The following is a 22,484-nucleotide window of genomic DNA, read 5'->3' as shown; positions in this document are numbered from 1 at the left end:
AGGCATGGACTAATCAAGGACAATCAGCACGGGTTAAGGGGAGGTCGTGTCTGACCAACTTGATCGAGTTTTTCGAGGAGGTGACAAGGAGGATCAATGAGGGTAGCGTAATTGATGTAGTTAGTCTACATGGATTTTTGCAAGGCTTTTGACAAGGTCCCACATGGCAGATTGGTCAAAAAAGTAAAGGCCCATGGGATCCAAGGGAATATGGCAAATTGGATCCAAAATTGGCTCAGTGGCAGGAAGCAAAGAGTCATGGTCGACGGGTGTTTTTTGCGACTGGAAGGCTGTTTCCAATGGGGTGCCGCCGGGCTCGGAACTCGATCCTTTGCTTTTTGTGGTATACATTAACGATTTGGACTTAAACATAGGGGGCATGATTAAGAAATTTGCGGATGATACAAAGATAGGCCTTGTGGTCGATAGTGCGGAGGAAAGCTGTAGACTGCAGGAAGATATCAATGGACTGGTCAGATGGGCAAAAAAGTGGCAAATGGAGTTCAATCCAGAGAAGTGTGAGGTAATGCATTTGGGGAGAGCAAACAAGGCAAGGGAATACACAATAAATGGGAGGATATTGAGAGGTGTAGAGGAAGTGAGGGACCTTGGAGTGCATGTCCGCAGATCCCTGAATGTAGCAGGACAGGTAGATAAGGTGGATAAGAAGGCATGTGGAATGCTTTCCTTTATTAGCCGAGGCATAGAATATAAAAGCAGGGATGTTATACTGGAACTGTTTAAAACACTAGTTAGGCCGCAGCTTGAGTATTGCGCACAGTTCTGGTCACCACATTACAGGAAGGATGTAATTGCACCAGAGAGGGTGCAGAGGTGATTTACGAGGATGTTGCCAGGACTGGAGAATTTTAGCTATGATGACAGATTGGATAGTCTGGGATTGTTTTCCTTGGAAGAGAAGAGGCAGAGAGGTGATTTGATTGAGGTGTACAAAATTATGAGGGGCCTAGATAGAGTGGATAGGAAGGACCTATTTCCCTTAGCGGAGGGGTCAATAACCAGGGGACATAGATTTAAAGTGATTGGTAGAAGGATTAGAGCGGAAATGTGGATAAAATTTTTCACCCAGAGGGTAGTGGGGGTCTGGAACTCACTGCCTGAAAGGATGGTAGAGGCAGAAACCCTCAACTCATTTAAAAAATACCTGGACGTGAACCTGAAGAGCCGAGACCTGCACGGACCAAATGTGGGAAAGTGGGATTAGGCTGGGTGGCTCGTTTCTCAGCTGATGCAGGCGTGATGGGCCGAATGGCCTCCTTCTGTGCCATAAATTTTCTATGATTTATGATTCTATGATCTACATACTGCTCCTTGGCAACATCATCCAAATATGTTGAGTCAGTTTGCACAAGTATGTTGACTACACCTAGCTCTACCTCTCCACCACCTCTCTCCAACCTTCCACTGCCTCTGTGCTGTCAGATCACTTGTTGAACATCTAGTTTTCAATGAGCCGTAATTTCCTCCAGTTAAATATTGAGATAACTGAAGCCATTGTCTTCGGCCCTCTCCACAAACTCCATACTCAACTCCAATACCATTAACTCCAACTCCCTCACTGGCCATTGTCTCAGGAATTTTAGGAGGAGGGGCAAAAATTTGCAAACAAATGCTAATACTAACAATCAAAACTTCTAGTCCTTAGTGCAAAACCTAGTTTTAATGCACAGAGGATTTTTACCCACCTGCCTCTTTTTAATGCGAGATTGATTTTAGGATAGGGGATAGAACTTAAGGATCATGACATGATCCCAACGTTCTGTTCGAAATATATGTGTAATTACTCACAGAAAATCATATTATTGAACCTTTTCTAGACTTTGTCCCACTTACCTTTGATCCCAAATACTTCATACTGTTTCAGAATTTTATTACTGGGCTGTGTCTGAGTCCAGGTGAACAATCCCGCAAGTTCAACGGTGGGGTTTCTGATTCTCAGATTAAGGGTACCCCAGTCCTCATGTATCCTCTGAGAAATGCCTGGTATATTATTGTACTCCTCACTCCATTGCACAGCCCACCACTGGTTTTCTTTGTGAAAAGTACCCAATTGCTTTGTAGTTTGTTGCCCTGAGTGAGGTCTCCATTCCCAGACAATGGGGCCATTTCCAGGATTGTCTGGCCCTTTCAATACAAAGTTGCCTTCCTGATGGAAAAAATAAATATAATTGGGGCTTCCTGCAAGAAAGGAGAACAAACATTTAAAAATCAGATAGCAATCTCCTCAATCCAATCTGTGTAATTATTAATGCTGTGGAGAATTTGTATCCAGTAAGCTGTTAGTTATGATTCAATGGAAAGTTGGTATCATGATATCCTCAGGTTTAGTGTAGTTATTGAAAAGGACAAGGAACAGTCAAGCTTAAAAATACTTAACTGGGGAAGGGCTAATTTCAGTGAGTTAAAAAGGGAACTGGCCCAGGTTGATTGGAGTGAAAAATTGAAGGCAAAACAGTAATTGAACAATGGGAGACCTTTAAGGAGGAGATGGTTCGGGTACAGAGTAGGCACTTCCCACAAAGAGGAAAGGAAGGGAATCTATAGCTAGAGCTCCCTAGATGACTAAAGATATATAAATTAAAATGCAACAGAAAAAAGAGGCTAATGATGACTGTAAGGTTCATAATACAGTGGAGAACCAAGCTGAATACAGAAAGTAGAGAGGAGATCTAAAAAAGGGAACAAGAGGGGCAAATAGAGAAAATGTGAATAGATTAGTGGCTAACATAAAAGAGAACCCAAAAGTCTTTTATAAGCACAAAAATAGCAAAAGGGTAGTCAAAGGAAGGGTAGGGCCGATTAGGGACAAAAATGAAGTCTCCTTGTGGAGGCAGAGGGCATGGCTGAAATACTAAATGAAAACTTCACATCTGTCTTCACTAGAGAAGAGGATGCTGCCAAGGTAGCAGTAAAGGAGGAGGTAATAGCGATATTGGACAGGATAAAAATAGATAATGAGGAGGGACATAAAAGGTTGGCAGTACTCAAAGTAGAAAAGTCACCCAGTGTGGATGGGATGCATCCTTGTTTACTGAGGGAAGTAAGAGCAGAAATTGCGGAGGCTCTGGCCACAATCTTTCAATCCTCCTTCGATATGGGTACATGCCAGAGGATTGGAGGATAGCAAATATTACAGCCCTGTTCAAAAAAGGGGAGAGGGATGAACCCAGCAATTACAGGCCAGTCAGCCGAACGTTGGTGGTTCGGAAACTTTTAGTGACCATAATCCAGGACAAAATTAATTGCTCCGTGGAAAAGTATGGGCTAATGAACAAATGTCAATGGAAAATCATGTTTGACAAACTTGATTAAGTTCTCTGATGAAGTCACGGAGAGGGTCGATGAGGGTACTGCGGTTGATGTATGCGCGGACTTTCAAAAAATATTTGCTAAAGTACCACATATTGGACTTGTTAAAAGTAAAGCCCATGGGATTAAAGGGACAATGGCAGCGTGGAGACTAATGACCTGCACTTGGGTATACAGGGGATCGTTTCAAAGTTTGCAGATGACACGAATCTCGTAAAGGTGATTGGCAAAATAATGAGAGGTGACATGAGGAAACACTTTTTACGCAGCGAGTTGTTATGATCTGGAATGCACTGCCTGAAAGGGTGGTGGAAGTAAATTCAATAGTAACTTTCAAAAGGGAATTGGATAAATAGTTGGAGTGAAAATATTTACGGGGCTATGGGGAAAGAGCAGGGGAGTGAGACTAATTGGTTAGCTCTACCAAAGTACCAACACAGGCACAATGGGCCAAATGGCCTCCTTCTGTGCAGTATCATATTATGATACTATGATTTCAGAAGTGACACAGCACATACACACCCCAGTAATAAACTGTATAGAAAATAGTCACTTTCCTATAGATATAATTATTATAATGAATTATTGTTTCTCAGACATTACCTCAGCTCTCAGAGCTTCAACAGAAAAAAAACCTTACATTTATTTGGCACTTTTAATGTTGCAAGTACTTTACAAAGAGTGGGAAAATAGATGAAAGCATTAAAAGAGAACAACATCATCAACAACAACTTGAATATATAGCGCATTTAACGTAGTAAAACGTCCCAAGGCACTTCACAGGAGTGTTATCAAAAAGAATTTTAAACCAAACCAGGAGATATTAGGATGGGTAACCAAAAGCTTAGTCAAAGTGGTAGGTTTTAAGGAGTGTCTTAAAGGAGCAAAGCAAGGTAGAGACGCTGATAGGTTTAGGGAGGGAATTCCACAGCTTAGCACTGGGCAGCTGAAGGCAAGGCCGCCAATGGTGGAGCGATGAAAATTGGGAATGTGCAAGAGGCCAGAATTGGAGGAACGCAGAGATCTCAGAGGGTGAAAATGAGATGTGACTGAACAATTGTAGCACCAGCGTTCTGGCCATTTTTATGAATCATATTTTAAATCCAATGCCCCCAAGAAAGAACTGTACTGTTTGGCAAGCTTGTGGGAATGGCTTCGGAATAGGATTGACTGGCAGGAGTTTCGAGCCAGACTAACCTGACTAAGGTGCATTCATATGCAAACTGACATATCACACTGACAGGCTGGGTGGAAGAGAACTCAAGCCGATTGATGTCATCACCACTTAACATAATTATTGGGAACAATACTTCAAGTGGTAACACAGAGACCCTCAGTCTCCTCGTGGAAGGCAGGACATGGCCGGGCCATTATCTCCCAGGAGAGAAGCCAGTTAAGCAAGATCAGTTTGAGATTGAAACCCATTACCTGCTAATGGGGGCCATCAAATCAGGAAACGACAGACACCTAGTAATCAGCTCCCATTGTCTCTCCAGGTGCAAGGCCTGGGAGTGGGAACACGAAATAGCATTTTTCACAAAGATTTCAAAGGTTATGAGTCACTCCAGGCCACAGGGCAGGTTGGGGGGCAGACGGATGACTTGAGTCAATACATCGATCAGTATTCGTATCGTTTGGGCTCAGCTACAGATTCAGCGCAGAACAATATCAGCGCGGCTCTGCTCGGCTCTGGGCTGCACTCTGCTCTCTGGGCTTTTCTCTCTGCTCCTTGGCATCAATCTACACCGAGTCTCCCGAGTGGGGCTCAGCTCAATTCAACGGAACACCGCCAGAAGCTGAGCGCTGGTCTTCATCCCTCATCAACGGACCTAGACTCAAACTGCAAACTTGGATACTGCGTCGGAGGTACGGAACCAGGAGCGAGACGTGCAGGAAGAAGCTGCAAGCAAGACAATGGGCTATCGGGGTGAGCATATTGCGTGCGCCTATACATCGACAAGATCACTTAGCTGTGTGAGGGGGTGGTTGGAAGTCCCAACCAAACCTTAGAGTGTTTTGGTGCTGGGGGGTCCTGTTTCTCTTATTAGTCCTTGGTAATTTAGCATGGTAGGTCTTATTGGACAAGCCAGGGTTGTACTGTTTATACTTTTTAAATAGTGCCATTGTTAATCTTATTAAACACAATATGGTTGAGCCAGAAAACGTGCGTCCGAGTCTGATCTGTCCTCATGATCCCTATTGTTCCAGAACTTATAGTAAGAGTTGTGTTTTTGGTATGCCCGAGAAAATCTACATTAACGATTTGGAGGAGGGGACCGAGTGTAACATATCAAAATTTGCAGATGATACAAAGATGGGAGGGAAAGTAGAGAGTGAGGAGGACATAAAAAACCTACAAGGGGATATAGACAGGCTGGGTGAGTGGGCGGAGATTTGGCAGATGCAATACAATATTGGAAAATGTGAGGTTATGCACTTTGGCAGGAAAAATCAGAGAGCAAGTTATTATTTTAATTGCAAGAAACTGGAAAGTACTGAAGTACAAAGGGATCTGGGGGTCCAAGTGCAAGAAAATCAAAAAGTTAGTATGCAGGTGCAGCAGGTGATCAAGAAGGCCAACGGAATGTTGGCTTTTATTGCTAGGGGGATAGAATATAAAAACAGGGAGGTATTGCTGCAGTTATATAAGGTATTGGTGAGACCGCACCTGGAATACTGCATACAGTTTTGGTCTCCATACTCAAGAAAAGACATACTTGCTCTCGAGGCAGTACAAAGAAGGTTCACTCGGTTAATCCCGGGGATGAGGGGATGGACATATGAGGAGAGGTTGAGTAGATTGGGACTCTACTCATTGGAGTTGAGAAGAATGAGAGGCGATCTTATTGAAACATATAAGATTGTGAAGGGGCTTGATCGGGTGGATGCGGTAAGGCTGTTCCCAAGGATGGGTGAAACTAGAACTAGGGGGCATAATCTTAGAATAAGGGGCTGCTCTTTCAAAACTGAGATGAGGAGAAACTTCTTCACTCAGAGGGTAGTAGGTCTGTGGAATTTGCTGCCCCAGGAAGCTGTGGAAGCTACATCATTAAATAAATTTAAAACAGAAATAGACAGTTTCCGAGAAGTAAAGGGAATTAGGGGTTACGGGGAGCGGGCAGGAAATTGGACATGAATTTAGATTTGAGGTTAGGATCAGATCAGCCATGATCTTATTGAATGGCGGAGCAGACTCGAGAGGCCGATTGGCCTACTCCTGCTCCTATTTCTTCTGTTCTTATGTTCTTATGTTCCAAAACCACTTCCAGAATCAAAACAATTGGCTTGGAGAATGTTTTTAAAGGAGCATAGAGAAATAAAGAGGTGGAGAGATTTTGTGGTAATTCCAGACACTGGCTGAAGGCTCTCCCATCATTGGTAGTCTTGGGTTCAAGGGAAAAAGTGGAGAGGGAGAGCTGGGTGTCCTCAACATACATATGGAAGTTGATCCTGTGCATGATGTCACCGAGGAGCAGTGTGTCGATAAAGAAGAGGAGGGAAATATATATTTGAAAATAACCAGCTGCATTTTTCAAACTCATCTCTTTTCTGGTTTTCCACAGGTATCTAGTGTGTTACAGGTGACAAATGAAAAAGGTCCAGAACTTTAGGTGAACTTTCTCACCCTCCATATAGTGGGGAGCATATTCTGGACCATTTCATAATATCGCCCTGTGAGCAAATATCCCTAACACTCCAGGGTCATCCTGCATCACTTCAATCTCTCCTCATCCACCACATACCACCTCTTCAGATCTCTCTTCCCCACAGTCTCCATTGTGATCTTTGATAACAAAAGCAAAGTGTTTTTAGAATTTTTTGATGGAAATCAAGGCAGCCTCTGCCTCCTCTGGAGCATCAAGGTGGGAAAATGCCCAGCTCTCTGACAAATGTTCACCCACTTTCCAAACGTACAGAAACAATGTAAAATCTAGCACACTGCCAACACAAGATATCTGCATAATGCGTATTCAGAAACCCACTTAAGGTGGGTGCTAGGCTTGGCAATAGGGTGGCATTGTCTCTGCTTTTCCCAATTCCAGCATATGTCTATTTTGTATATTCTTTTAAAGGCTACATGTGTGAACAGATTTGTACCTAAAATGGACCTCACAAACAGCGCTCACTGACTCTGCGAGCGAAGTGGGGAAGAAGCTGTTTCCTTTGGATTTCCACCCCAAAATCAATGCACCCGATTTCCCTTGAACATTTTTACCTTTCCCACGATCTGCCTGTGTCGTTCCCAAATGAGCTAATTTATATACATTATAATGAGGACCAGAGACACTGCTTTTACACTCACAATGCACTGGCCCGAAGTTAGAATGAGAGTGATGAGGCACAGATGTTTCCAGGATCAGCTGAGACAGGCAGAAAAGAAGAGTTTCTCTGAGCCTGAAGAGTGGAGAGTTTCAATTGCAATGTTTGCAGCTGGGAATTACATTTTGCTGTGATTTATTTGGACATTCTGCCTCGGCATTCAGATTGATTTTGTTCAGGAAACAAATGGAAACGGCTCCATTTTGCTGTCAAAAAATAAATGCTTGCCCTGGCTCAGTGTTTTTACCAAGAGCATAACTGAGACATACAGACCAGGAAGTTTTCAGACTCGATCCCAGAATGTGCTGAGTTATCTCCAGGGTAAATTTTCTGAGGCTCTGCACCACTGGTAGAGCCTCACACACAGGATATAAAGGAGGGGTTACTTCTGGCAAAAAGACCAATAAGTGACAAGAATATTCTATCGAGAATATAAGTATAAAAAGCAAAAACTGAGTCACTTACCACTGGGCTCCAGATAGTACGGGACTAAAACCAGGGGCCTGTTTTGATAAAACAAAGCACATATCCAGTTCCCTCTGCCTCTGTCAACTTTCTGAATATTGAGTCTCAATGATTTCTCTTCCCCATTCCATCCATTCAATGTTTTATTTCCTACAGTTTTGCCATCACTATTGATCCAAACAAGTCTGATTGATTCAGTGACATCAGAGACAGAGCAGGTCAGGGTAACGGTGTCTCCCTCAGTCACTGCATCAGATGGTTCAGCTGTGACTGTGTAAACAAGAAAATCATTTAGATTTTAAACAATGACTTTATCACTGAAAACAACAAAATTCTGTCTCCTACCTTTAACTGTGATTAGTTTAATGGTAACAAATGTATTTGATCCCAGAGAACATGTGTAAACTCCAGCATCTTCAAACAGTACAGGGACAATCCTCACACTGAAGTTCTCGCCATTAAAATTTGCCATTGTGGGAACCAGTCGATTCCCAAAGTAGGTCCTGTTTACATTGATGAGCTCAGATTTTGAAGCAGATGCTATTACTTTCTCCTGATTCTGGAGATGATGTGACCTCCAGGTCCATGCAGCAGTATCGTAAGAATGAATATAATTATCATAATAATCATAGCAAATCAGGTGGAGTTCACTGTGATCTGTGCCTGATCGATAAAGTGTGTAACTTTGATGATATAAATCTGCAATAGAGAGACACAGAACAAAGTGTTCGAATTTTACTGTTACTGAGATACAGAGAAAAGCCACAATAATTACCACCAACAATTATATAAAGCTAATTGACTTTTGATCATCATAACTTCATTTGATAAACTTTCTTCAAAGTCATGAACTGTTTAAGAATGGTAAAGCTTGGATGAATTCAATTCACAAAAAGCAGTGGAAATTTATAAAAATGAAACTTTAAAAATTTTTAATATGAAAAGATTTTTGTGCCATTGATGACACCATGACATCACAGGCCCAATGTTATGAGGTTCAATCTTCTGGCTTCTGGCTGCTGGAGGAGTAGGAAGTGTTTTTTGAAGCTCCCTATTCTTATTGAGAGTTCCTACACTACTTTTGAGAGTGCTTTGGCAGGTATTGCCTGACGGGTCAAAAAATTACAACACTGGTGGAACAACATTCCTGCCAACCATGGGCGGTCTGCTAGGGCTCCCGATGGGCATTGAGCATGACTGGGAGCATGCAGAGAGGCCACGCCCAGCAGGTCAAGCTGCGAGGAAACGGAGGACGAGGAGGCGCAGGGCACTGAGCAGGTGGCCCTACCCAATGAGGACCTTCAGGGATCAATTCTCGTACCTCAACATGACCGAGAAGGATTGCATCCGACGCCTGAGGTTCACCAAGGAAGTCGTCATTGAGATCTGTCAACTGGTGCTGACACAACTGCAGCCTCAGAGCAGGGCGAGGACAGCATTGCCTGTGGCTGTGAAGGTCACCATGGCACTGAATTTCTATGGCTCAGGACCATTTCAGGCCTCTGCTGGCGACATGTGCAACATCTCGCAGTATGCAGTGCACTGCTGCATAAGGGAGGTCACAGATGCACTGTACCACATGAGGAACAGGTTCATCACCTTCCCTCTCAACAGAGACAATCAGAACGAGCGAGCACGGGGGTTCGCTCGCATTGCTGGCTTCCCCATGGTGCAGGGTGCCATGGACTGCACCATCAACTTCGTGTCCCACACATCAACTCGGCTGTCTTCGTCAACCGAAAGGGCTTCCATTCTCTCAACATGCAGCTGGTGTGCGACCACACGCACCGTATCTTGGAGGTCGAAGCCCACTACCCTGGGTGCAGTCACGACGCCTTTGTCATGCGGCAGTCCAAAGTGCCAGCTGTCTTTCATCCGACTCGGCAAGTCAAAGGATGGCTACTGGGCGACAAGGGCTATCCCCTCACGACGTGGCCCATTACACCAGTCAGGAATCCACGCACATGTGCACAGCAGGTCTATAATGAGAGCCATGCTGCCATTTGCAACATCATGGAGCACACATAGGCCTCCTCAAATAACACTTCCGCTGCCAAGACTGGTCTGGAAGAGACCTGCAGTACTCCCCTGAGCGGGTGGGCAGATTCGTGGTGGTCTGCTGCATGCTGCACAACCTCGCCATCATGAAGGACCAGCCTTTGTCACCAATGACTGCAGAAGATCCTGAGCCAGAGGTGGAGGAGGAGGAGGCTGAGGAGGAAGAGTCGGAGGAGCAGGAGGAGGAAGAGGCTGAGGAGGAGCAGGAGGAGGGGGTGAAGCTGGAAGAGGAGGTGGAGGAAGACGCAAGGTTGCAACAGGAACCACACGCCTTGTCTGCAAGGGCTGTGCGTACTCGCCTGATCCGTGCCCGCTATCAATAATTGGAACTACATCCCCCAACTCACCAACACTCCTACATTCCCCACCCACTAGACAATCAAATCGCCCTCCATCAGATTACACATTGATATCCCTCTCAGCTCATTGAATGAATAAAAACCACCACCAAATGCAAAATCAAACTCTCATTTATGGATTAATAAATGAAAATATGCAAACATAACATAACCATTCACCCTTGTACATTCCCTTAGTGCCTGTTGTCCATGTGCCTTCACCTATCCTAGTGATCCTACGAGGTGCTTCTCCAGTTGCTTGAGCATGGGTGGTGAAAGGCTGCTGGCTTTCAATGGAGAACGTCCAGATGGCCTTGGAGGATGACCTCGAGCAGCTCTGGGCCTGGAGGGCCCGGCTTCAGACTGCACCATCTTAGCATGGGCTGCAGCAGTCTGGCCTGGCTGGCCGACAGGCAACAACAGGGGCACTGGCGGAGTGGCAAGGGTGGGAGCAGAAATGCTGTCGTCCTGAGAGAGGACAGCAGGTCCGATTGCCATGGTGCCACTGCCACTCTCCCGGGGCGACGCCTCAGCACTCCTGGTGATCAGCTGGAGAACGGATTGCTGGAGTGCTGTGATGCCCTGGAAGCCCCGTTGCACAGTGGTCCCCAGAGCCATGATAACAGCAGTCTGAGCTTCCAATGCAGCAGTCTGACCTGCAAATGCAGCAGTCAGACCTTGGATGGCAGATGTTTGTGCTGCAATGGATGCTGTGACATCAGTCATCAGACGCTGCATCATGGTGGGATCCACAGGTGTGCTGATGGAGGTGACCACCCGTTCCATGTTGGAAAGGATGGGCTTCAAGCTCTGCACAAATCCCTGTGCCAAGTTGGAGCTGGCCTTCTCCATGCACCTTCTCATTATGCGCAGGCTTTCTGGCAGGCTTTCCAGTGCCCCAAGCATTTGTTGGTGTACGCCCATCAGCCGTCTTCTGTAGCCTGGCCCATCGAAGTCCTCATTTGACTCCTCTGCAGGAGAACTAGTGAGCGACCTCGCCCTCTGGTGAGTTGGCTCCTGTGGTATCTGTTCTCTTTGCCCCAGCTCCTGAGCACTTGTGCTCGGTGTCTCACCATGTGCAGATCCCTCCTCTAACCCAACCTCGAAAGGACGCGCAGTGTCAGTCTCTGAGCTGGTGGAAGCAAGTGTCAGATCGAGTGACGCTGTGGCTTCAGTGTCCTCCTCCTCCTCCTCCTTGGAGGGTGCAGTCACGTGTTCTTGGGTATCTGCAATGTCAAAGGGAAACAGGTTGAGTTGTGGAGTGGGGAGAGGAGCAAGTAAGAGGTGCGTGCTGGCAGCATGTGCAGCATTTGAGTCAGAAAAGAATATGGGAGGAGGGAGATGGGGAAAAGGACAAGGATCATTAGATATGCAGAGACCCCCTTGACCGGGACCTCCAGCGCGACATGTTGGAACGGCTGCAGCGACAGCCCGCTCAATGATCTGTGGCACCGTCTCCTCTAGGGGGGTGAGGATGTGTAGACGTGCTCGTCCAGCCACAGGTCCCTCCTGCTTCTGGGAGTTACAAGCCACGTTCTCCTGCAAGACAGAGGACAGTGGGTCAGTGAGAGTCCTGGAAGGTGTGTGGGTGATGTAGGAACATAGGAACATAGGAACAGGAGTAGGCCATTCAGCCCCTCGTGCTTGCTCCGCCATTTGATAAGATCATGGCTGATCTGTGATCTAGCTCCATATACCTGCCTTTGGCCCATATCCCTTAATACATTTGGTTGCCAAAAAGCTATCTATCTCACATTTAAATTTAGCAATTGAGCTAGTATCAATTGCCGTTTGCGGAAGATAGTTCCAAACTTCTACCACCCTTTGTTTGTAGAAATGTTTTCTAATCTCACTCCTGAAAGTTCTGGCTCTAATTTTTAGGCTGTGCCCCCTACTCCTAGAATCCCCAACCAGCGGAAATTGTTTCTCTCTATCTACCCTATCCGTTCCCCTTAATATCTTATAAACTTCGATCAGATCACCCCTTAACCTTCTAAACTCGAGAGAATACAACCCCAATTTGTGTAATCTCTCCTCGTAACTTAACCCTTGAGGTTCGGGTATCATTCTGGTAAACCTACGCTGCACTCCCTCCAAGGCTAATACGTCCTTCTGAAGTTGCGGTGCCCAGAACTGCTCACAGTACTCCAGGTGCGGTCTAACCAGGGTTTTGTATAGCTGCAGCATAACTTCTGCCCCCTTGTACTCCAGTCCTCCAGATATAAAGGCCAACATTCCATTTGCCTTCTTGATTATTTTCTGCACCTGCTCATGACACTTCAATGATCTATGTACCTGAACCCCTAAGTCCCTTTGGACATCCATTTTTTAAAAACTTTTTACCATTTAGAAAGTACCCTGTTCTATCCTTTTTTGATCCAAAGTGAATGACCTCACATTTGTCTACATTGAATTCCATTTGCCACAGTTTTGCCCATTCACCTAATCTATCAATATCCCTTTGTAATTTTATGTTTTCATCTACACTGCTTACAATGCCATCAATCTTTGTGTCATCGGCAAACTTAGAAATGAGACTTTCGATGCCTTCATCTAAGGGGTTAATAAATATTGTGAATAATTGAGGCCCCAAGACAGATCCCTGTGGGACTCCACGAGTCACATCCTGCCAATGTGAATACTTACCCATTATCCCTACTCTCTGTCGCCTTTTGCTCATCCAATTTCCGAACCAAGTCCGTACTTTTCCCTCGATTCCATGGGCTTCTATCTTAGCTAACAGTCTCATATGTGGGACCTTATCAAATGCCGTCTGGAAGTCCATATAAATAACATCCTTTGACATTCCCTGTCCACTACTTTAGTCACCTCTTCAAAAAATTCAATCAGGTTTGTCAAGCACGACCTCCCTTTCACAAATCCATGCTGGCTGTCTCTGACAAACTGAAAATTCTCGAGGTGTTATTGATTATCGACTCCAGCAATTTCCCCACAACAGATGTTAAGCTAACTGGTCTATACTTCCCCGGTTTCCCTCTCTCTCCTTTCTTAAAAAGCGGAGTGACATGTGCAATTTTCCAATCCAGAGGGACAGTTCCTGAATCAAGAGAACTTTGAAAGATTATAGTTCGTGCATCTGCAATCTGCTCACCTATTTCCTTTAAAACCCTGGGATGGAAATCATCTGGTCCTGGGGATTTGTCACTCTTTAGTGCTATTATTTTCTTCATTACTGTTGCTTTACTTATGTTAATTTTATCAAGTCCCTGTCCCCGATTCAATATAAGTTTTCTTGGGATTTCCGGCATGCTATCCTCTTTTTCTACTGTAAATATTGACGCTGAGTAATTATTCAGCATGTCCGCCATTTCCCCATTGTCAATGTCAATATCCCCACTTTCAGTTTTTAAGGGGCCAACACTGCTCCTGACCACCCTTTTTTTCCTAATATAACAAAAAAAGTTCTTCGTATTGGTTTTGATATCCCTTGCAAGTTTCTTTTCATACTCTCTTTCTGTAGCTCTTACTATCTGTTTTGTGACCCTTTGTTGATCTTTGTATCTTTCCCATTCGCCAGGATCTGTGCCATTTTTTGCCTTTTTGTATGCCCTTTCCTTATGTCTTATACTGTCCCTTACCTCTTTAGTTGTCCATGGTTGTTTTTGTGGCAAGTAGAGTTCTTGCCCCTCAGAGGTATAAACCGGTTCTGTATCTCGTTAAATGTTTCTTTAAACATTTCCCACTGATCATCAGTCGTTTTACCCATTAACAGATTTGCCCAGTTTACTGTGGACAGTCTCTGTCTCATCCCATTGAAGTCGGCCTTACCCAAGTCCAGAATCTTAGCAGCTGATTCACTTTTTTCCCTTTCAATCACTACATTGAACTCGATCATGTTATGATCACTATTGGATAGATGCTCACACACAGTTAAGCTATTAACTAAATCTGGTTCATTACTCATTACTAAATCTAGTATGGCTTGCCCCCTTGTTGCCTCCAGGACATACTGCTGTCGAAAACTATCCCGGACACACTCAAGAAATGCATTACCTTTCTGACAGTTGCTAGTCTGATTTTCCCAATCTATGTGAAGGTTAAAGTCCCCCATTAAGACTACTATGCCTTTGTTACACGCTTGTCTAATCTCTGCATTTATACAATCTAGCACTTCAGAGCTGCTGCCAGGGGTCCTATATACAATTCCTACTGTAGTCTTCGATCCTTTCCTATTTCTCAATTCAACCCATAATGTCTCTGTTGGCTGCTTACCTCTCATTATATCCCCCTTTATCATTGAATTGATTTCATCTCTAATCACTAAGGCTTCTCCTCCCCGTCTTCCATTTTCCCTATCTCTCCTGTAGACCTTATAACCCGGTATATTTAGTTCCCAATCCTGATCATCCTGCAGCCATGTCTCAGTAATAGCTTTCATGTCATACCCTCCAATTTGAATTTGAACCTGCAATTCATTTAATTTATTCCTGATACTCCGTGCATTTATTTATAGAACTCTTAGTTGGGCCACACACCCTAGCCTGACCTTTAGCTTTGATGCTGGGTTAATCGCCTTACGCCTTCTAGTTTTCACTTTATCTGTAGTGTCTAAAGTACACTTTCTTTCTGCTGCTCTACGCTTTTCCCTTTCACTTGTTCTTGAACAACTGTTTGTACTATTTGTATTGTAAATTTCCCCTGGGTCTTCCCCTCTCTTGCTGCTCTCAACTTTACTCCCTTCTGACTCCCCGCTAAGTTTCCCATAGCCCTGCCACTCTAGTTTAAGCCTTCCCCAACAGCACTAGCAAACACCCCCGCGAGGACATTGGTCCCGGTCCTGCTCGGGTGTAACCTATCTCGCTTATACAGGTCCCACCTTCCTCAGAACCGGTCCCAATGTCCCAGGAATCTAAATCCCTCCCTCCTACACCATCCCTGCAGCCACGCATTCATCCTATCTATTCTCCTGTTCCTATACTCACTAGCACGTGGCACTGGTAGTAATCCTGAGATCACTATCTTTGAGGTCGTGCTTTTTAATTTATCTCCTAACTTCTTGAATTCACCTTGCAGGATCTCATCCCTTTTTTTACCTATGTCGTTGGTACCGATATGGACCATGACTACTGGCTGTTCACCCTCCCCCTCCAGAAGCCCTGCAGCCGTTCCGTGACATCCTTGATCCTAGCACCAGGGAGGCAACATACCATCCTGGAGTCATGTTTACGGTCGCAGAAACGCCTATCTGTTCGCCTTACAATTGAATCCCCTATCACTATAGCCCTGCCATTCTTATTTCTCCCCTCCTGTGCAGCAGAGCCCCCCGTGGTGCAACGAACTTGGCTCTTGCTGCTTTCCCCTGATAAGCCATCTCCCCCAACAGTATCCAAAGCTGAATATCTGTTTGAGAGGGAGATGGCCCCAGGGGACTCCTGCTCTACCTGCCTAGTCCTTTTACTCTGCCTGGCGGTCACCCATTTCCTTTCTGCTTGCGTAATCTTTACCTGTGGCGTGACCACCGCACTGAACGTGCTATCCACGATAATCTCAGCATTGCGGATGCTCCACAGTGAATCCACCCGCAGCTCCAGCTCCGAAATGCAGTTTGCCAGTAGCTGCAGCTGGACACACTTCTTGCACACATGGTCACCAGGGACACTGGTGGTGTCCATGATTTCCCACATAGTGCAGGAGGAGCATATCACGGGTGCGAGCTCTGCTGCCATGACTTGCCTTAGATTTACCCTGCGTTCACTGCTCAGACTCTCCTCCCGCTCTAAGTCTCTCCTTTTATACTGTGCTCACCTCTCGGACTCTCCTGCCTTACCTGCGATGTCGCACAGTAGTTGACTCTTGTTGCAGGTCTGCTGCTGTTTTTATCCCCACTCTCAGTCTTCTGCAGCTCAGGTCTGCCACCGCTCTGCGGAAAAAGTTTGGAAAAGCAAGGCAAAGCAGCACCTCCTTCCCTCACTTCACCAAACTCTCACACTCATCAAACTCTCAGGTGATCACTCTGTGCTCCACTGCACTCCGTGCTCGGTTAGGACTAACAGGTCCCTGTTTTTCTACTGTTTGTAACTCAGATGAGTCAGGCCTGCTCCTCCTTCAGGAACCAGTTTAATCTAGCTAACCAATTAACTAACTACAGCAGCTCTCTCTGCTGAAGCCTGACAGAAACTTAAAAATTTAAACTTTAAAATTGAACTTAAACAGTTGATAGCAATTGAACTTAAACAGTTGATAGCAATTTACACTAGATTTTAAAGAGATTAACCCTTAAATTCCCACACTCACCAAACTCTCATGTGCCTGTCATGGTCGAATAGCTGCCAGTTTGTGTGATTTGAGTGGTGGTTGTGTGGCCTGCAAGTGTGTGCAATGTGCGGCTGAGAAGCAGCATTGCGTATGGATGGGCAGTGTTTGTTGGTGGGTGGGTGGGTGACGGGAGGTGTTGTGGAGCATTGGTGCAGTAGGTAGGATATGCCACTTGACACTTGCATTCACTCACCTTGACCACTCGTGTCAAATCATTAAATTTCTTGTGGCACTGCACCCACGTGCGTGGTGCAATGCTCCTGGCTTTCATCTCCTGTGCCACGGCTTGCCAATGCCTACGCAGCTGTAGTCTAGACGGTCTCCAGCCATCCTGTGGGTACATGCCTGCCCTTCTTTTGTCCACACCCTCCACCAGGACCTCCAGAGCATCGTCCGAGAATCTTGGTGCCCGCTCTCTTGCTGGTGCAGCTGCTAGTGATGCCATTCTCCTTTCTCCTACTTGGCTGTGCATCTGCCATTGGAAATGTGCCTGCACCTTTAAGTAGTGCAGGACTGCGCTTGCTGCACAGAGATTTCATGGTAAGTATCAGGCAGCACGAAGTTCATGTTCTTCGTTCTTCCCAATATTTAGTTGTATGAAATTTCTGCTCATCCACTGTTGGATGTCGGACAAGCAGTGTGACAAATGAGAGACATTGGAATGGTCGAGAGAGGTGGTGGTGAGGTGGAACTTGGTGTCATCAGCGTACCTGTGGAAACTAACATTGTGTTTTCGAATGATGTCACCGAGGGGCAACATGTGGATGAGAAATAGGAGGGGTCCAAGGGCAGATCCTTTGGGACTCCAGAGTTAACAGTGCAGGTGCTTGAAGGGAAGTCATTGCAGGTGATTCTCTGGCGATGACTGAAGGAGGCTCCATGAACATCCCCATCCTCAATATGGCAGAGCCCAGCACGTGAGTGCAAAAGACAAGGCTGAAGGGTTGCAAACATCTTCAGCCAGAAGTGACAAGTAGATGATCCATCTCGGCCTCCTCCCGAGATCCCCACCATCACAGAAGCCAGTCTTCGGCCAATTCTATTTACTCCACATGATATCAAGAAACAGCTGAGTGCACTGGATACAGCAAAGGCTATGGGCCCCGACAACATCCCGGCTGTAGTGCTGAAAACTTGTGCTCCAGAACTAACCGCGCCTTTAGCCAAGCTGTTCCATTACAGCTACAACACTGGCATCTACCCGACAATGTGGAAAATTGCGAAGTTATGTCCTGTCCACAAAAAGCAGGACAAATCCAATCCGGCCAATTACCTACCGCCCCATCAGTCTACCCTCAATCATCAGCAAAGTGATGGAAGGTGTCATCGACAGTGGTTCAAGCGGCACTTACTCACCAATAACCTGCTCACCGATGCTCAGTTTGGGATCCGCCAGGACCACTTGGCTCCAGAATTCGAACAAAGTCAAAATCACCCCCATGGAATTTTACAGCACAAAGGAGGTCATTCAGCCCACTGTGTCTATGCTGACCCTTGGCTATAGAAATTCAAACGAACCCCATTATCCTGCTCCCTCCTCATAGCTCTGCACCTTCCTCTGGTTTACATATTTAGCTACTTTTGCTTTAAAACTGCAATCATCTCTGCCTCAACTATTCCCTGTGGCAAAGCATTCAATGCTCTAACAAACCTCTGCAAAATTAAATTCCTTCTAATCTTTTGTTCATTCTCTGACTGCAGTTTTAAATTGATGATCTCTCGGCACTGAGTCCCCAACCAGAGGAAATAATCTTTCCCTACTCTTCCAATCAAATAAATCTCTTTTAAATCTCCTCTTGGCTTTCTCTATTCCAGTAGAAATTGTCCTAGTATCTCAATACTCTTCTCAGAACTATAGCTTCCATCTCTGGTATCACCCTGGAGAATCTACACTGTCCACTCTCTATGGTTTCATTGTGTTTTCAATAATGGTGGACCCAAAACTGCACTCTTACTGTAGCCGAAAAATTGCTGTGCACAAATTTATTATTATTCCTTTGCTGTTGTACTTCATGCCTGTGTTTAGAAAATCCAAAATAATATTGGCCTTTTTATGGATTTATCTACCTGCATTCACACTATATGGAATGATATATTTAAATTCTTTGGCCTCTTTGTTCCTCCACACACTTTCGCATCTTTCCATTAAGTATAAACTCTCATTCCTTGATTTTTTCCCAAAATGCATTATCACACACTTCTCCATATTAACCGACATCTGTCACCTGTCTGCTCATTCTACTAACCTGTCTATATTGTCCTCTCTTTCTCAATTCATCTTGATGTTTGCCGAATTCTGCGATTTCGCATCCAAAGCAAATTTTGATATTGTGCTCCCTACTTCCTGCACAAAACATCTATGTACAGAGAACAAACGTGAAACCAGGTCTGACTTCTGTGGCACAAGATTTCAAGCCCTTCTCCAATCTGAGCAAAGTTCATTGAACACCAGCCTTTTGCTTCTTGCCCTTGAACCACCTTTCCATCTGAAAGAGGTCCCTTTCCTCAAAACATAAACCTGAATGTTTGTAACAAACATCTTGTGAAATACCTTATTGAATGCCTCATGAAAATCCATACACAATAAATCATACTTTTGAACACCTCGATTAAATCTATTTGAAGTCTACTGTATGCAGCAGCTGGAATCACTTCAAAAGCAGCAGAACTCAGTTAGGAGTGGCATTGAGGGGAGAGCGGCCAGTATTTTGTTCAATGCTGATATGTGCACCAGGAACCCACATGCTGACTGTCAGCATGAAGTGTTGATGTTTGACATGTATGACTCCACTTTGTATGTAACAATTTTACATTAGTAACTGTTCAATATCGACTGTAAGATAACTGTACTTACATTGGGTCATGGAAAAATCAGCTTTTCCTTTGATAAGGACGGAACCATTTGTCTGCACTTCACACACGTACAACTCCTTATCCTCTACTGCAACATGTCTGACTATCAGATAATCTGTGTTCTTTATTCGGATCTGATCAGTGTTCCTCCTGTTCTGCTGAGATGAGTCCCTTTGTTTCCATTGAAGACTGACTGTATCTGAGAGTTTGGAGATGGTACAGCTGAGTATAACGTCACTGCCCACCACAGCACTCTGTTGACTTGACTCAACTGTGAAAAACAGATAAATAAGATGTATTACAGTTTTCTGTAAGTAGTGGCATGCTAGAACAATTAAGTTCTAACTGACCTTAAGATTTACCCATTATCAGCAATTGTACCTTGTTTCATTAAAGGGTCAGACCAGATTACACACAAATGCATCTCAGCAGTAGAATAACACAGTGGGGCCGAAGATTCTTGGTCCTGCTCCACCAGCAGAAGTGTGGCAGAGTGGGGCCGGTAATCTTTACTCCTGACCCTGCCGGAGTATCCGGGGTCAGGTCAAGGTTACACAGTTTGGATGGCATTTGTGGGATGCCCACACCACAATGGACAGGTGAAGGAAACTCATCAGAGGAGGGCATGCTGGAAATGTATCCCCTGTATTATCGGACTTGAAGTAGGTTCAAAGCCTACTGTGTTCCCTATGTGCCCAGCACACTTCAGTAAGACTTCCCAACACATGCACTGGGAATCTGTGCACAAAATCCACATCAAAAGTCATTGCAGCCCCAGGAGTGATTTAAATTATGGGGCTCATCAAAATGCATCTGGACAAGGCTCCAATCATTGTGCATCGAAATGGAATGGCACTTCAGGAGAGGCTTGTTCGAAAAATGCCCACCCTTACTTTCAGTCCCACCTACAACATGACATGTAATTATCAAATCTTCAACGGGGACATTTTTCCAAGACCCAGCCAAAAAAATAGTGGCAACAATTGGTTGCTGACGTCCAAAACTCTGGTGTTCGACCCATGTGGCATTCTCTATGTACCATGCACTGTTTACCATGAGCAGCGTTAAAAATTGTAAATGAGTTGATTTTCTATTATGGTCAACTCATTCTGGTTCATTTGGGGTCTACACCTCAGGAGCAATGGTCCAGGGCGAGTACAGTCAGGATCATATTTTCGCCTCTGTGACAATTCATGATTGGATTATATTTTGTATCAACTTCATTTGACAGTGACCTGAGCCTCATTTAGATGTTAAACGCATGAACCAACCACAATATGTCATTGTTTAGTAATATTCTTAGTTGGCAGAAGCTAATTTTTTTGATTTATTTGTACTAATGGTTTTAAATATTATTGAGTTGATACAATTTATCTATTTTTCTCTGCCATGTTTCTCCCTCATTTCCTGAAGGTGTTAACTCCTTGGCAGAGTACAAGTTCCATGGACACTTGACATCCTCTGGGACCTCAACAAAGTGACACATCGAACAGTTTCATTGGATAGCAATCAGGAGCAGTTATACTGGACAATCTTATACTTGTCCCATAGTCCTGAGGCCTATTACTCCAAGTGTTCCATTGGTTTGGTAACAGAATTCAGTACATGTTAGAGAGTGCATCAGTGTACAGGCCATAATACTCTCTGGTGGACAGATTTCCTCGGTTTGCTATTTCAAGTGAAATTGTGAAAATGTCTGTTCTCATGTTGACCATTTCAGGAGAAATAATGAACAAAATCTATCCCCTGCTTGTTTTAATGAGAGATGCACGCTGCACTGGGTGATATAAATCTCACATGATCCTGGCAATCTCTTATCTTTATCATGAAATTATTTATGGAGAATCATATTCTTGAATCTTTTTTAGTCTTTGTCCCACTCACCTTTGACCCCAAATATTTCATACTGTTTCAGTATTTTATTTCTCGGCCATTTCTGAGTCAAGATGAACAATCCCGCAAATTCAAATCTGGAATTTCTAATTCTCAGATTAATGGTACCAGGATCCAGCTGTATCTTCGAGTACAGTTCACTGTATCTAAAGTGATCGCTCCATTGTACGCTCCACCAGCCCGAACGTCTTTTGTAAAAAGTAGCCATCCGCTGGATTGGTTGCCCTGAGTGTGGTTTCCATTCCCAGACAACACGGGCATTTCCAGGATTGTCTGGTCCTTTTAATGAAACATTATCTCTCTCATCCAAAAAATAAATATGATTTGGATTTCCTGCTAGAAAGAGGAACAATGTAAACATTTGAATATCAAATCACAACTCCTTAATCCCATGTTTGGAATTATTAATATTGGACTTTGTTTTGTTACAGTCATTTTTTATATTAAATGGTTTCAGCAATGACACAGACACACCCCTGTGAAGAGCTGTCTGTCTGGAATAATCAGGCCTAATCCAATGATACTTTACGACATTAGAGGGTAAATTTATGCCACTGCACTCTGACCTTGTGGGCTGGTGGTGTCCAATTTCACAATATGTATTTCCATCATTTACCGGGAGTGTGGAAGGGGAATCGTTGCTCCCATATTGTTAAGAAATTTGGAATGACATCACAATAATCAGTATTTTCCTAAAATTAAAAACGATACTGGTGCAGTCATATCACTTCAGGATCAAAAATCAAGTCAGTGATCTCCAAAAGTGGTCTCCTCTCCTTTTGTGCAATGCACAGTAAGTTGTTACTTCTCCTGGACCACCGGTAACCAGGCTACCCACAGGAGTACCGATAACAAAGGGAGGCAGGATTTCCCATTTTGTCATAATCTGGCTGTAGGTCAGCGTGACGGACTCTGTCTTCCCCCACCGCAAACCCCAGGGAATTTCCTGAG

The 22,484-nt window shown here is 44.6% G+C and overlaps 1 protein-coding gene across 2 annotated transcripts in view; it reads right to left on the bottom strand.

The window, feature by feature from the left end:
• The window catches only part of LOC137332319 (uncharacterized), a 67,162-nt gene extending 45,299 nt beyond the window's left edge, over window positions 1–21,863 (bottom strand). For both annotated transcript variants that reach the window (XM_067996059.1, XM_067996060.1), the window contains exons 1-5: window positions 21,525–21,863; window positions 19,642–19,911; window positions 8,461–8,814; window positions 8,116–8,385; window positions 1,855–2,199 (exon numbers count right to left, since the gene is read on the bottom strand). In XM_067996059.1, the coding sequence (XP_067852160.1) occupies window positions 1,855–2,199; window positions 8,116–8,385; window positions 8,461–8,814; window positions 19,642–19,911; window positions 21,525–21,741 (1,456 nt within the window). In that variant the 5' untranslated portion in view covers window positions 21,742–21,863. The remainder of the gene's footprint in view (window positions 1–1,854; window positions 2,200–8,115; window positions 8,386–8,460; window positions 8,815–19,641; window positions 19,912–21,524) is intronic.
• Window positions 21,864–22,484: the final 621 nt, after the last annotated feature.

The sequence above is a fragment of the Heptranchias perlo genome, chromosome 14 (genome assembly GCF_035084215.1).
Source record: "Heptranchias perlo isolate sHepPer1 chromosome 14, sHepPer1.hap1, whole genome shotgun sequence".
In the NCBI taxonomy this organism is placed as follows: Eukaryota; Metazoa; Chordata; class Chondrichthyes; order Hexanchiformes; family Hexanchidae; genus Heptranchias; species Heptranchias perlo.
The sequence above is the reverse complement of the archived record's forward strand: the minus strand, read 5'-3'. Positions and strand labels throughout refer to the sequence as shown.